Source organism: Strigops habroptila, chromosome 7 (genome assembly GCF_004027225.2).
Source record: "Strigops habroptila isolate Jane chromosome 7, bStrHab1.2.pri, whole genome shotgun sequence".
In the NCBI taxonomy this organism is placed as follows: domain Eukaryota; kingdom Metazoa; phylum Chordata; class Aves; order Psittaciformes; family Psittacidae; genus Strigops; species Strigops habroptila.
Genome location: NC_044283.2, coordinates 48,704,381 through 48,718,678, shown reverse-complemented (window position 1 = coordinate 48,718,678; position 14,298 = coordinate 48,704,381). Strand labels below are relative to the sequence as shown.

At 43.5% G+C, this 14,298-nt stretch overlaps 1 protein-coding gene across 5 annotated transcripts in view; it reads right to left on the bottom strand.

Annotated features, from left to right (window-relative positions):
• Positions 1 to 13,607, bottom strand: part of GRID2 (glutamate ionotropic receptor delta type subunit 2) — a 744,842-nt gene extending 731,235 nt beyond the window's left edge. For all 5 annotated transcript variants that reach the window (XR_003992319.2, XR_003992318.2, XM_030492665.2 and 2 more), the window contains exon 1: positions 12,155 to 13,607. Coding sequence is in view for 3 of the 5 variants with exons in the window: in XM_030492665.2 (XP_030348525.1) it covers positions 12,155 to 12,242 (88 nt within the window). In the remaining 2 variants the exon portion in view is untranslated. The remainder of the gene's footprint in view (positions 1 to 12,154) is intronic.
• Between the last annotated feature and the right edge of the window lie 691 nt (positions 13,608 to 14,298).

Here is a 14,298-nt window from a genome sequence, read left to right as displayed (position 1 = left end):
CAGTCAGGCAGGATTTCCCGTTAGTAAAACCATGTTGTGCTTGGGATTGCCCTGACCCAGGCGTACCTTGCACTGGGCCTTGTTGAACTCCATGAGGTTGCCACAGGCCTACCTCTTCTGCCAGTCAAGGTCCCTCTGGATGGCATCCCTTCCCTCCAGTGTGTCAACCGCACCATGCAGCTTGGTGTCACTGGCAAACTTGCTGAGGGTGTGAGGGTGCACTTGATCCCACTGTCCATGTTGCTAACAAAGATCTTGAACAGTACCAGTCCCAACACCAACCCCTGAAGAACAACACTCATCACTGGTCTCCACTTGCACATGGAGTCATTGACTGCAACTCTTTGGGCGAGACGATCCAGCCAATTCCTTAACCAGAGAGTTGTCCATCCATCAGATGCATGTTTCTCCAATTTAGAGACAAGGATGTTGCGCAGGACAGCGTCAGATGCCTTGCACAAGTCCTGGTACATGACATCACTTGCTCTTCCCTTATCCACCAACGCTGTCGCCCTGTCATTAGAAGGCTGCCAAATGACTCAGGCATGCTTTGCCCTTAGTGAAACCATGCTGGCTGTCAACAGTCACCTCCTTATTTTCCATGTGCCGTAGCACAGTTTGCAGGAGGAACCGTTCCATGATCTTGGTGGGCACTGAGATGAGAGCTTTTTTCTCTTTATCTACCTTCCCCTGAGGAAGTATTTACCTCCTCCTCCCATGCATCATTCAGCCCTGCTATTAAAGATCATTGATCTCAAAAAAATATTCAAAAACCTATTACCCCACTCTTAGTGTGTCTCATTTAGTGGAAATACAAATCAGTGGCTGTCCCTTTACTGCACTAAATGGGGGTTGGACAGACCGATATTGACAGAAAACCAGACTTCGGCCTCAACAGCCCAAATGAGAACAAGGGTAACATAAGCATGAAAACAAGACCCACTCACAACTCTAGAGCTTCACTGAAGGGAGATCTAACTTTCAGTGCAAGCTATGCAGCTATTTCAGATAATCAGTGAGGGGAAAGCTAGAGCTCTCCCCCACTCCACAAAAGGACACAGCAGGCTTTGAATCCAGAAGCACACTGCATTATTTTCCCTCTCTTTCCTTCCTAAATTAGGTCAAAAGTCAATGGAGCAGAAGCTGTGGCTGTGTACATTCCTTCCTCCCACTCGCCAGCCACAGAAGCTGAGCTTACACAGAGGCACGGTACAGACCAGCAATAAACTGCTGCACAGATGAAGCAAAGGAAGATTATTTAATTGGAGGGAAAATGCTAAGGCACAGGAAAGTACAGTACACTTGGAGCTACCCTGGGAGCAGAGGGGGGGAAGATGATACTTCAGTACTCATTGTTTGTGTACAACAGTACTAGACAATAAAAAGATAAAATGGATCTTGCTTTTCTGCAAAGTAACCAGGCACAATTATCAGCTAAAGAGAAAAAAGCCTACCACAGAAACTGAATGCTTTACAGTAAAACTATAGAGGCTGGGTGCGGAGAAACAATCCCATTTTCTAATCTATAATTTAGTTTCTTTAAAGCTTAGTGTTATATTCTAGACATATTGTTCTCAAAGCATTGTTTGCATTATTTTATTCTTTTCAGTAATGTTCTGGCCATTCCAGTGCCTCGCATCTTCGGATTTCCCAACTTCCCTCATATGCATACACATATACCTGTTCTGTACGGCCTGTCCCAAATGTTGAAAGCCAAGCCTCCAACCCACATAAATGTAAAACTGCATGCTATTCCCTAGAATTAGCCTGTACTCTTACAAAGTTAGCCTGACCCATCTCTTGGGCCAAATGTTTCCTGCACCCCTTCACCACCCAACCAACTCCCACCACTGCTAACCACAACCACCCACCTCCTTCCAAACCTCCCACATAGAAAGCACCACCAGAATCTTCCCCACAGTACTCCTCCTCCCAGAGCCTCTCTGCTGCAGAGAAACCCCCAGTAATGCTTTGATCCCTGCCAACTCATGCTGTGCTTTACCTGCAGACTTCTTCTCTCCTTGCAGTTAGACACAGTGTCAATGATGTTCCTAAGACATCACCCTCTGTGATGGTGACACCAAGCAAAGCTGATCATTCCCTATCTAACAAAGACATTGTACATAGCACATGCTTTTCTCCTGCCCACTCCCCTCAGCCATTTCATTTGACATAGTCCCTATACCCTTTGCAGCACTGGCAAAAAGCAGAGAAGTTTTTCCAAAGAGATGAGTGTCTCTCATGTATCTCCAGGACGCAATCCAATTCCATACCAGGAGAGCTTCTCCAAGGACTTGGAAAATAATTTCTCTAGATTGTTTCAATAATATTTTAATAACATTCTAGAAACTCCATGAGGCTAGCTAACATGAGGCTGTAGATGCTTTCAGAATCACTGACTGTATTTAAATACCTCTTTTAAAAAAAGTAGGGTATTTTGCAACATACATTCTTCCACTTTCCCACAAAGGGCTCTTTTCTTTCTACCTGGATGTCATGTCTTTGAAAACTGTACTATGAAATATATGCCCAAACAAAAGACACAGAAAGCATGTATGTGCATAACCATGCATTAGTTTCTGTACTAAGTAAAATCAGAGACTAATATGTCAATGGCTGATGAGATAATGACCGTTTTTATTTTGCCAATTTAACCAATGTTATTGGCAATAAAGCATCATAGGTAATGATTATACACATATTGATGGCCTTTATTTCCCGTCAACTTTCTCGCCTCACAGCACTGTAACTTTTATCATCACATACCCCAAACCAGGAAGTATGGCATCTGCCCTCTCAGGACATCCCTGTAGACATACCTGCATGCTTTCATTCCTTCATACCCAGAGTGATCATTCATGAATGTGAATGAATGAACCTATCTCCCAGAAGACACAAAAAGATATGCAACTTTGTCTCCTGGTGTAGAAACTGTCTGAGTCACAGGGAGATCCAAGCCCTCTCTTTTACTTCATCATCAAATCTTCTGACAGCCAGCTTCTTGTTTCACATTTGTACAGCTTCTAGCACAGTGGGGAGCCATTTCATTATTTGCACTCATGTTATGACTTCCTGCCTCTAAGTAAAAAGCCTCCCAAATCTCTGTGTTGTTACTTAAGGCAGAAACCAATGTCATCCCAAATTAAAGAAAAATCCAGTCAAATATTTTCAAAACGAATAATCCCTCTGATTTCTAAAAAAGTGTGTGTTTATACATTGTGTATGCATATGTTAATACATACCCCACTGCTTGCTATTAACCTGTAGCATGGAGCTGGAAATTTAAGTAGTACCTGAGTAGTAAATTTTTAAAGATCTTTATAGCAAATATATTAGTGGATATAATGCAATACTGCTTGGGTCTGTATGTTCACAAAAGGAAGAACTGATGAAAGATTAGCCTTAAGCATGACAACCAACTTTTGGAGGTATATTTGTCTCAAAAGAGGTCAAATAAGTGGAATTCCAGAGAAATAAAAAGCAGCTTTTTCTGTCCAAATAACAGATATTTGTGTTATGGTATGTTTATCTTTATTCTTACTGACTGAAAAAAAAAATACAGGTATTTAAGAGTATAGAACATAGCAACCATCACAACTTCTTGCCATGAACTTGGAATGTAAAAAAGGAAGAAATGGATAAAAATAGTAAAAGAGGGAAGCATGTGTATTTTAATATGACCAATTATAGCTATCACCTTCCACTTGCCTTTTAACACACAGTCTGTACCACACACTGGCTGTACAGTGCCAGTACTCTATAGTGGCTTCTCTGAGTGAGAGCTGGATCTTTTCTACTGGCTTTTTCCCTTTAACAACTCTTCAGTACACGAAATGGTTTAAAAACATTTGCAAACATTTAAGCTGAACATTAGACTGAAAAAAGGCAAAGGCTATACATCAACAAATATCCTTGCTTAATAGTGTTTGGTCTGGAGATGTCCCCACTGCATGCTTTCAGCCCATGATACGCTACCACACCACTTTTAGTACTGGTTGCCATCAGTGAGATAACTCTGCAATAGTCTTGTCACCTCAGAAAGACAACTGCCATCCTCAAAACATCTCAATGGCTCAGAAGCCTAAGCTCGACTGGCAGTCAGTCAGACTTGTACTCCTGCATGCTTTAAAACCAAATTAAGTTACTGTCTGTCATCAGGTCTAGGTCCTGAACACAGGCTTTCAGCTGGAGTCCCATGGCACGGAAGACTGCCCTGTGCACATTTTCATTTCTCTATTTAAAACAGATTTGCAAGAGTGCTCATTTGTGAGAGTGTTATACCTGTATATGTTAAAATACAGCATAGCAAATCCAGGCCTGACATTCAAGTCTGCTGCTACACCATCCTCTGCTCTCTCTGGAGTTCTCATCCAGAGCTACTTTCCACAGCACCGGAGCAGTGCTATTTGATTTTGATTTATCACAAGTGAATTATTATAATGAAATCACCAACTCTATTTAAGCCTCTGAGAAAGATATGGTTGGGCTAACAAAAAATTGTGCTGCAAAACAAGCAATTATCGTTAGGTTCACTGGATATTGGCCTTAGCAATCCAACTGATTATAGAAAGTTAATGATTTAAAAAGCAATGAAGAAATAAGAGATTAAATCCTTTAAATCTGCATGAAAGACTCCAAGAGGGATTTTACAGTGATTTTCACTGCATATTTTATTAGATATGTGATATTTTATTCATGAGTAAAGCAAATATAACAATTAGGAATAATTAGCATTTCAGCGCAGAGTGTTATCTAATAGATTAAAATACATATATAATTCTTCATTTAAATTGTGTATCTTCACATTTTCCCCTTTCTGGTTCCCCTTTCCCCTTTTCTTTCCATCTAGCATAGCACTTACAGGAACATTACACAGCTCCCAGAAAAACAGAAACAGAGAACTAGTGGCTCTTGCCTTTGATATCTTATTTTCCTCCCCTCCTTGCATTTTTACTAATTTTCTTTTTCAATTTCCTCTTGAGCACAGCTGGTCAGACAGACTCAGCAAAACTTTCAGATAACTTTTTCCCTTTCATCTCTTTTTCCACCCTCATCTCCCATCATTCCAGACCTAAAGTGTGCAATGGAAATTTACTTTAAATCTAACCATGCACTTACAAGTCCATCAGTTTACAGTTAACTAAAACTGCAGTATATGTCCCTGTACCACCTCTTCCACTATAACTTTAATGCTACAGAGAAATGCTGTAGTTACTGCATTATCTTTTCTCATTAAGTGTCACTTCTTATGTGTTGGGTTTTTTTTTTTAGTGCAACACTTTAAGCTCACAGTATATCCCTTCCTCAAGCTGATGTGGTTACCCCAGACCCAAGCAGGAACAAGACTCCAGCTGAAGTGCACTCTGTGGTACAATACAGAATTCGAAATATCTCCTCCTCTGAATTAAGTATATTATCACTGAAACCAGGATATAAATTCTGAATCTTACAAAATCACAGCACTGCACAATTTCAAGCCCGTTCCCTTGCCAAGTTTCGTAACTGTCATCCAAACACCAGTACATTTTATCTACTAACCTTCAATTTCAGCCTGTGTCCTCCCTGTTATACAGATCAGTTATAACTCTCTAAGTCACATAAACCATTATTAATTATAGTGGTTGCAGACACAAGAGATTCTGTCCCTTACTCCATCATCTTTCACAACTGCTCAGCCAACAATACCCAGAAACCAAAGCCTGACTTCTATAATGAAGAATAGCAGAGGAAACTGCCATCCTGGTGCTCATGGGAAGAGACTGAAGTACAGAAAAATAAGGCAAGAAAGATAACTTTTCCTCATCCACTCTTCCCCTAAACACTTCCATTTTAGTCTCTATGTTTAAATTATTACATCAAGAATACACACTTAAATTCTACTTTGTAGCATGGGACAACAGTGCTTCCTCTTCTCTGCATGCTGCTTCAGATGCACAAGCCACCTAAGAACCGTGCCCAGATTTTGCCCAGGTCGTCCTTACTTGGTGTCAAGGATGGTTTAACAAGAACAGCACCATACTTATTTAATATTCATTTAGCATGCATTCCGTGCCAAATGCACCAACTCAGCATTGCACCATCTCCAACACAGTCTACTAGCCTGGATGAGCAACAAAGCCATGGTCAACAGCTTTCATGCCCAGTTCCCAGCCACTATGACAGTTTGCTGGCAAACTGCACGTTATGCTTTACTGCGACTGTCATACTTGCCTCTTGGCACTTCTAGATAACACAAATGAGTATATCTGGGGCTCTCAGAGATGAGTGTCGGCATCACCAGAGCCATGAACTGGACTGTGAGGCCATTCAGGTGTGGAGCCATTCAGGTTTCCAGAGACATGAGAAGCCTGCCACTAAAATCAAAGTTTTCTTCCAGTTTCACCAACACAGATAATAATTTACTCCTGGAATTCAAATCTTATTAAAAAAAAAAAAAAAAAAAAAAAAAGAAAAAAAAAAAAGACATCTGAGTTTCCAGATACAGAAAGGTACCTTAGTTTGCCTTATTACCAGTGTATCACCTCAAGTCAAAATTTTGCACACATTAAGCTGTCATGTATCGTAATTTAGTTTCGGAGTTTGATTATTTTCTCATATTTCCTCAAAATTTAGATAATTTTATGAACATTGTTTCCTTTTCCTATTGGTCATTCTTAGGTCCAAACAGTAATTGTTTGTGTGTAGGAAGTGTTTTAAACACTGACGATGTAAACCACAAACTGTTTGGAAAGTGTGTAGACTTTCTGATTCTACATAATATATAATTCAGGTAATTAGAAAAAATAACTAGAAACACATAGCCAAATAGAAATACTCTTTCACATAAACTATTTTTAAAACCATTGTTAGCATATTGACAAAAAAAGGCAATGGAGTAGCAGTGACAAAGAGCAAAAATACAAACCTCAAAAGGCAAAAGCCCCCAATAAATTTCAGCAAAAACCAGACTGTCATGGCAGATTATAGATAGCTATATATCAAATGGAAGAAAATGATGTAAGTTCAAGTCTATATCTAGGGAGTAACCTAATGGCTTACAAAAGTCATCTCCTGCCAATACCACTTGCTTTACAACGCCAGGGAGTGGAAGAGAACCATACTTAATGCCTTTGTTCATTAAGTTAAATGAACCTTAGTTGGTAGGTTTATGTAGTCACAGTCTTAAAAGATTTTTCTCCAGTGTGTTTTTTCAAAGATGGCATTGTGAGAATAAAGACTCTGCGCATCCATAAGTACTCATCTGAAAGCACACAGCAGCAGCAGTGATTGCCATGTCGGGCATTTGTTAGGACACCACTTGAAAATGGATCGTTGCTTTCCCTCCCCTCCTCCCCTCTGTCTTTATCAAGGACAAAGAACTTGAAATAACACTAAGAATTATTTAAGAACATGAAAAGGAGCTGCCTGCTATAGTCAGCAATCCACAGGCTCAATTTAAAATCTTCTAAAGTCAGCTAAGCGACTCACCTGGATTAGGACAGACTCTGGATCAGGCCCTGGAGATCACTAAGAAACACTCCAGAAAGCAGTGACACCTAATGGCAAATACGCCTTTGGAGGATAGCAAGCAGTAATCTATGGCAGGCAAAATTATCCCTCTCTAGCTGCAGAATAACTAGCACTAAAACATGTTACAGGGCCTGAAATACTATTGCAAATCTAAGCACATGGGAGAGTTTGAGAAATAGTGCACATAGAAACACCGAGTACTTCATGCATGCTGTGCGTTTAAGTAGAACATAGTTACTAACAAAACCCACTGGCTGCTAAGCCACAGCATGCTAAACCACAGTATTCCAGGTCTTCACTGTATGTTTAAAATAAGCAAGTAACCTTGGCAGGTTCTAGAGCAGGGAAGACAGAGCCCTGAACCCTTGTCTGTAGACGCTATAGACGCATCAATATTTATTTGGTTTTAATAAATCTGTTTTGCTCACTTGTCCTGCACTTTACAAAATGTATGTAAGAATACTGTAATGCACAGTGACATACACTACAACATCTTCTAATGAGGCTTTACCAATAACACAGCAAATTAAATTCCTATTACCAATGCGCAATACAAGCCGAACCACACTGTAGTACACCAGCTTACAAGGAGAAATCTGGACACACATATCACCAAGCTAGAAGACTCCCTTTCCCTTACAAAAAAAAAAAAAACCAACAAAAAAAAAATTACATTTTAAATGCACTACCAATATCAACAGAAGTAAGACCCCATGTTGGAATTGCCCTGATATTATCATCTATGGTACAGAGGAGCTTAGAAATACGAGCCAAAACTCAGGACACAGCAATTCTGGGAACTTCTCTAACACAAGGAATGCAGCAGTCCAGGCCTCCAAAGTCTAAAAGCTGAGATGTGCAAGGGAAGAGCAGATCTAGTCTTTTCTCTCGGAAAAAAAAAATATAGCGTATATATGAAAATATCTATTAAAAGAATGTGTATAAATATATGTAAAAGCACATATGGTATATATAACTATATAGTATATGTCTGAACTTACCATTGAAAATAAAAAAGCTAGGAGCAGTACGTAACTGCATAGGACTGAAGCCACTGGTAAACATGCAAAAAAAAGAACTTTAAGTAATGAGGGTGACTGAACTATTGCTGCACACTGCTGATTGAATTAGCCTTTAAAAACACTTTAGTGTATTTTTTTCAGCCAAACCTCTTGTACCCGTTCTGTGTGACTGCTGCCCTAGGTCATGTTGCTGCACCTAATAGACACATATTTGCATATATGTTTCTATAGGCACAACAGGAAATGCATATGCACATACAGATGTATTACTATGTACATGTCAAGGGAAAAAAAATGAGCACAAAGTAAGAAATATAAAAGCATGAGACCATCAGCTGTAGAGGATACAAAGCATGCACAAATTGTGCAGTTGACAAGGAATGCCACCTAATCCCTGCTTAATTAAAGCACTGTTCTAAACTCCTGTTTAGGGAGTGAGGAGTGTGGGACGACTGATGTATGAAGAAAATATCAGGCAGCGTGGCTAATCTCAGAGACTTTGGAGCTTTCGAGCTACATAAATCAGAGCGGCTTTTTGAATAGCCTCATAAAACACAAAATCATTGCCATTCCACTCACGACTTTCAGATTCTTCCTACAGCATACAGATCATTAGGAAACTTCTAAGCAATCAAGTAATGTGGGGCTGATGAAATTACTCAATCAATGCATGGGCTGAGAAAAGCAGCATAATACAGAATTGCACAGTTTTGACATGGTAACCCTGCCCCTTTTTTGTATAGGGGTAAGGAAAATTACAGTGGAGTCAATTCATTTTAACATTTTCACGAGAGTGCTTAATGTAGTCTTTCTGAACTGCCAGTTCCTATTTATAATAGCAGGGCAGCAGAAACATATATACTATATAAGCAGCCCTACCAATATTCAAAATATGCTATAGGAAAATGTTTATTTTCAAATGTGCACATTTCCATACACACAGACCTGCTCTAATGATCAAAAGCAGCAGCTGTAACCATTCACAAGACAGGAATATGAACAAGCATATCATAGATAAATACCAGTCACCATACCCCTCCCACTGCCATCAACACATTGCTAATCTATACTCACTGAATAGTAACATTTTTTGTCATTGTCTAAGAGATGGCTGATAACATACTTCAATACAGGAAACACATTAAACATCACATAGGCAAGCAAGACAGTGCATTATACTGGAAAGTAAATGCTATCAGAAAAGGGGTATACACAGGTAACGTACGGGGTTTTTTACAACCATCTGCCCCTCCCAAACATGGGAAAATATTTTCCACTTGAATATTTTAACACCGTCGAATGAGAAAAAGATAATGCATTTATTCTGTTTGTTGCCTAAGGCATCAGTACTACCTCTGGCAGTATTTCTTTTCCCCTGAACTGAGCATTTTAGTTTTTTCTCTGGCTTTATGAATTCTCCTGTAGTTAATGTGTTCACAGAGTACCTTGATACTGCTTTTGCTAACTCGTATATATAAATACAGTTTATTATTTATGTCTAAATATTTTACATGTAAATTTACTCTATACAAGTGGGAAAAAACAAAAAGGGGTCAGAACAGCCAGGTCACAAAATACAGTGGCGTTACTAGGGGCCACATTTTCATCTGGCAGCTGTACAAGTTGGAATGTTTAGCTGTCTACCCATTTAGTGTTGAAATAGTTCTAACTTCAGGTCATTTATTCTCAGTGTATCCATTTTAGTAGCTTTGAAGCTCTGGGTAACAATTACCAGTTTGCCATTTTCACGGCAACATAAACCAGTCTGTAAATAGAGGTAATCCCCTTGTCAACTGTACTAATTGTCTCTCAAGACAAATTAATTGTGGGTGAAGCAACTACTTTCAGTATTTTATTTTGCTTTCAGTAAGGATTTACTGTGTTGATGAATCTAATCACTAACAGTGTTATAAAAAACATTAGTTTAGTAAGATGTGTTGCATCCGTCATACATAACAAGTGAAACAAACAAAATTGTCATTAACAGGAAGAGAGAAAAGCCATCGCCTCCCCCCATGACGATGCAGAGGCATAAAGCCTGCCCAGCACCACTCCCGGGGCAGGGAACTGGGAGAGAGGGGATTGCAAAGAAACTCCTCACCTGCTACACAGTCAAAATTACCCCCAAACCCCTAATATCTGAGCAGTGTGTTACAAGCTCTTAGGAAAGAAATCCTAAGATGTAACCTAGTGTCGCTTTAAGTCTACAACTAGGAAGAATTTTTTAAAACAAGTCATTCCCCCTTTAAAAGGAGGGCGTAAGGCGCTGCCTCTCCTGGGCAGTATCTGATGCTCCAGTCGCACACAAGCCCTAAGGACTGACCCCTATAAAGTTGCGGTACCTAAGGGGGAGCGGTAGCCCATGGGCTACACGGGAGGAGAGCTACACGAGGGGCTGGCGCATCGCTGCCCAAATATCGGTGTCCTGCAGAAAAGCTCTTGGTGGCCGGGCATTCCAAACGTTCTTCCCGCTTACCCTTCCACAGAAACCCGCTACATATCCTCACGACAGGCACCGGCAGACATATTTATAAAGCCAACCCGGGGAGAGCCGCAGCTGCCCCACGGTGGGGGCCGGCACCTCCCCGGGGACCGCCTCAAAACGTTGACGGGACCCTGCCCCCAAATGCACCTTCCCTGGGGCAGCCCCCCAACCCCCAGCGTTTCCAGGCTCCCGCTCCGCCTGCGTGCGGTGCCTGCAGACGGGGGAGCGGCCGCGGGGGAAGCGCCCTCCTCTCCTTTCCTCTCCCCTCCTCTGCTTTCCCTCCCCGCGCATCCCCGGCCGGCGCATGGGGGCGACCCGCTCTCGCCAGTCGCGGGAACAAACCGTCGCTCGGTGGCGGGGCCCGGCGCTTCCTGAGGATGCGCCCGCCAGGGAGGAGGGCTGCCGGGCCGGAGCTGGCTCCGGATCAGGGCGACAAAAAACGGGGACGGGCGGCGGGAGGAAGCCCGGTTGGGAGCGCGGGCAGCACCGTGCATGAGCATCACCCCAGCTGCTTCCCTGTACCCGCTGGCGCCGGGGGAGCCCGCTATCCTTCTAGAGCGCCGCGGCCCCGAGAGACGGCCACCCGGCCGGCGGGGTGGCGGCTCAGGAGGCGGGGTGCGCGGTGGCCGAAGCCCCTCGCCCCTGCCCGCCTGCGGGAGGGGAAGCGCTCACGGTGCCAAACCACCTGTTCCGCCGCGAAAGAGGAAGGCGGGATGGGGGATAAAGAAAGGCAAGGGGGGGGGGGGGGGGCTTTGCAATACGGGGAGGCTTGGGGTCTCCTCTGCCCCAGGGCGAGCCGGAGGAGGAGGAAGGCAGGCTGGAGCTGAGGGTCTGCAGGAGGGACCGGGGAAGTGCTTGAGCCCTGCCCCCCTCCCGCTAGACCAACAGCCGCGCAAAACCTCAAGGTCTAAACCTCGCACATACCCCGCCGGCAAGAAACCTTTACACAGAGCTGTAGGGGAAAAGAGGACGGCCAAGATCCTGGCGGAAAGCAATTATAAGAGAACAAACAAAAAGCAAGGGATAAAAGAGAGCGGGGGCTGCGGGGGAGGGAGGGGAAGCCTGCCAAGAGAGGGAAGGTTGCAAAGGAGAGCTGGAAAAGTGTCCAGCAGCACCAGCAGTCGCAGCACCCCCTTACCGATATGAATGATTGAATCTGCAATCGCCGCTTTCCAGGTTCGAGTCCAACAGACGGACACGACCAGTATGAGGGAGAAAACTTCCATCTCCTCTGGAGGTCCAGGCTTTGTAACAACAGATCTCTTCGCCAAGCGGTGCAACAGCGGAAGACAGCGCGGCGCAGGAAACCCAAGAGTTTGAGGTGCCGCCGAAGGAGCGTGTAAATCCCGGTCGTCGGCGCAGAGCCTCGGCTGGGCAGGGAGCGAGCCGGGGCTGGGAGCGCCTCGCTCTTCGGCGAACCCCCGCTTCACTTCGAGGGGCTCCTGGGCAGCACCGGAGTCGCTGGGAACGCCGGCAGCGAATCCATCCAGCCCAGGCGCCACCGCGGGCAGCAACCGCTGCTGCCGGTCAGACAATCCCCATCCTTCCGCCGGGTCCAGGGATCCGCTCGGTCCCGGCTGCTGCACAGGAACTTCCAACCTACGCCACGCACACGCTCACACACACACACGCGCGCAGACACGCACACAGAAGCACACACACAACCCCCGGAGAAGCCCCGGGAGCCCGCAGCAAAGAGCTTGCCCTCAGCGAGGGGGGAGGAGCGGCCAACCGCGAGAGCAGCCGATCCCGCTTCCAGCAACCAGATTCCTGCAGGAAAAGCCCCCCCGGAGGCCAAAAAACAAAGTGAACTTCAAGGTAATGCAGATAGTAATGCAGAGATTTCCCCCCACACACACACCCTTCGCTTAGAAAAATTGCTTCGCACAACTGGAGGGGGAAAAAAAAAAATAAAGCAATCTGCAAAGGAAGCCCAGCGTGCTGTCTCTGCCGCGGGAGGTAGTGGCTGGACAGGGCAGGAGCGAGAGGAGGAGTGCCCGGAGCGAGGCAGAGGAGAGGAGCAGATGATGGTCTGCAGGTTGCTTTTGGAGCTTGCTTTGCTGGTGGGATGCGGAGAGAGCTGGCAGCTCCGGCAGCAGCCAGCACGTTGCCTAGAAATGGATCACCTAGGAGAAGGAGAGAGCGCGAGAGATAAGTGCTATCAGCCAGAGAGGGAGAGACGGAGAGAGCGAGAGACAGAGAGCGCTTCTCTCTAATAACCACCTCCTCCCCCTATCTGCAATACAAGGGAGAAACAAAATAGAGCTCTCATCTCCCTTGAAATCTTCAGCTGGGACTGAGGAACAGACATAGGCAGGAGTGCATACAGCCTAAAAATACATTAGGGGAGGGAAGGGCGGGGAGAAGATGTTTTTGAACTGTTACGCTTAGCTTAAAAAAAAAAAAAAAGCGCCCAACACCACAATCACCCCATTTATTTAACCTTGTAACTCCACTGCAGGTATCAAGTTCAAAGCTAGGTGGGCACTTTTGCTTCTCGGTCTTTGACAACTGAGTCAGGGACATTGCTTGAAGGGGAAAAGAAAAAAAAAAGATAAAAATCAGGGACACCTGGCCTCAAGGGGAAAATGAAGACCTAAAAATCTATTAATATGATTTTAATTATCTGTGTTCTTGATAGAATTCTCACAATTCTTTAAAGGAGTGAATTGGCTTTTTTCTTCCTCTCTCTTCAGGTAGTGAAGAAATTTCTATGGGAAAACATTTAGAGCACACTTTTCAAGCTCAGGGTACTAGGAATTCATTAATCCTCAGACTTCTCATGCTGTAGTTAAATACATTATCCCCATTACACAGGTGGAGAATTGCACAGAAAGGTTAAGTATGTTCCTATAGACTAGTCTAAATCCCCGCTTTATGTCTTAATACACTTTGTTTTTTCTAGTCACACTAAAGACATGATGCAGAAATCAAAGAGTTGCTCCAACATAGTGGTTATAGCCTAAATTCACAAAAGTCCTTTTAAAAGTTTAAATGAATGGTGAGCAACCCCTTTTCTTCAGAAAGAACCCTTTCTGAAGGAATCTCCTTAGTTATAGTATTTAGATTAAGTTCATCACATCTGACTTGCATAATTCTCTCTCTCTCTGTCTTCTTTCAGCCAAGGGACTAGTTAGCAAGCACAATTGTATACCTGAAAATTTAACCATTTAGTTCAAGAGGAAGAAACAAGATTTTTAAGAAAGGACAAACTAAATCAGCATTAAGGAGCAAGATAATTCAATCTGTAAAACAAACAGAAACAAAAAACAATCAAACCAA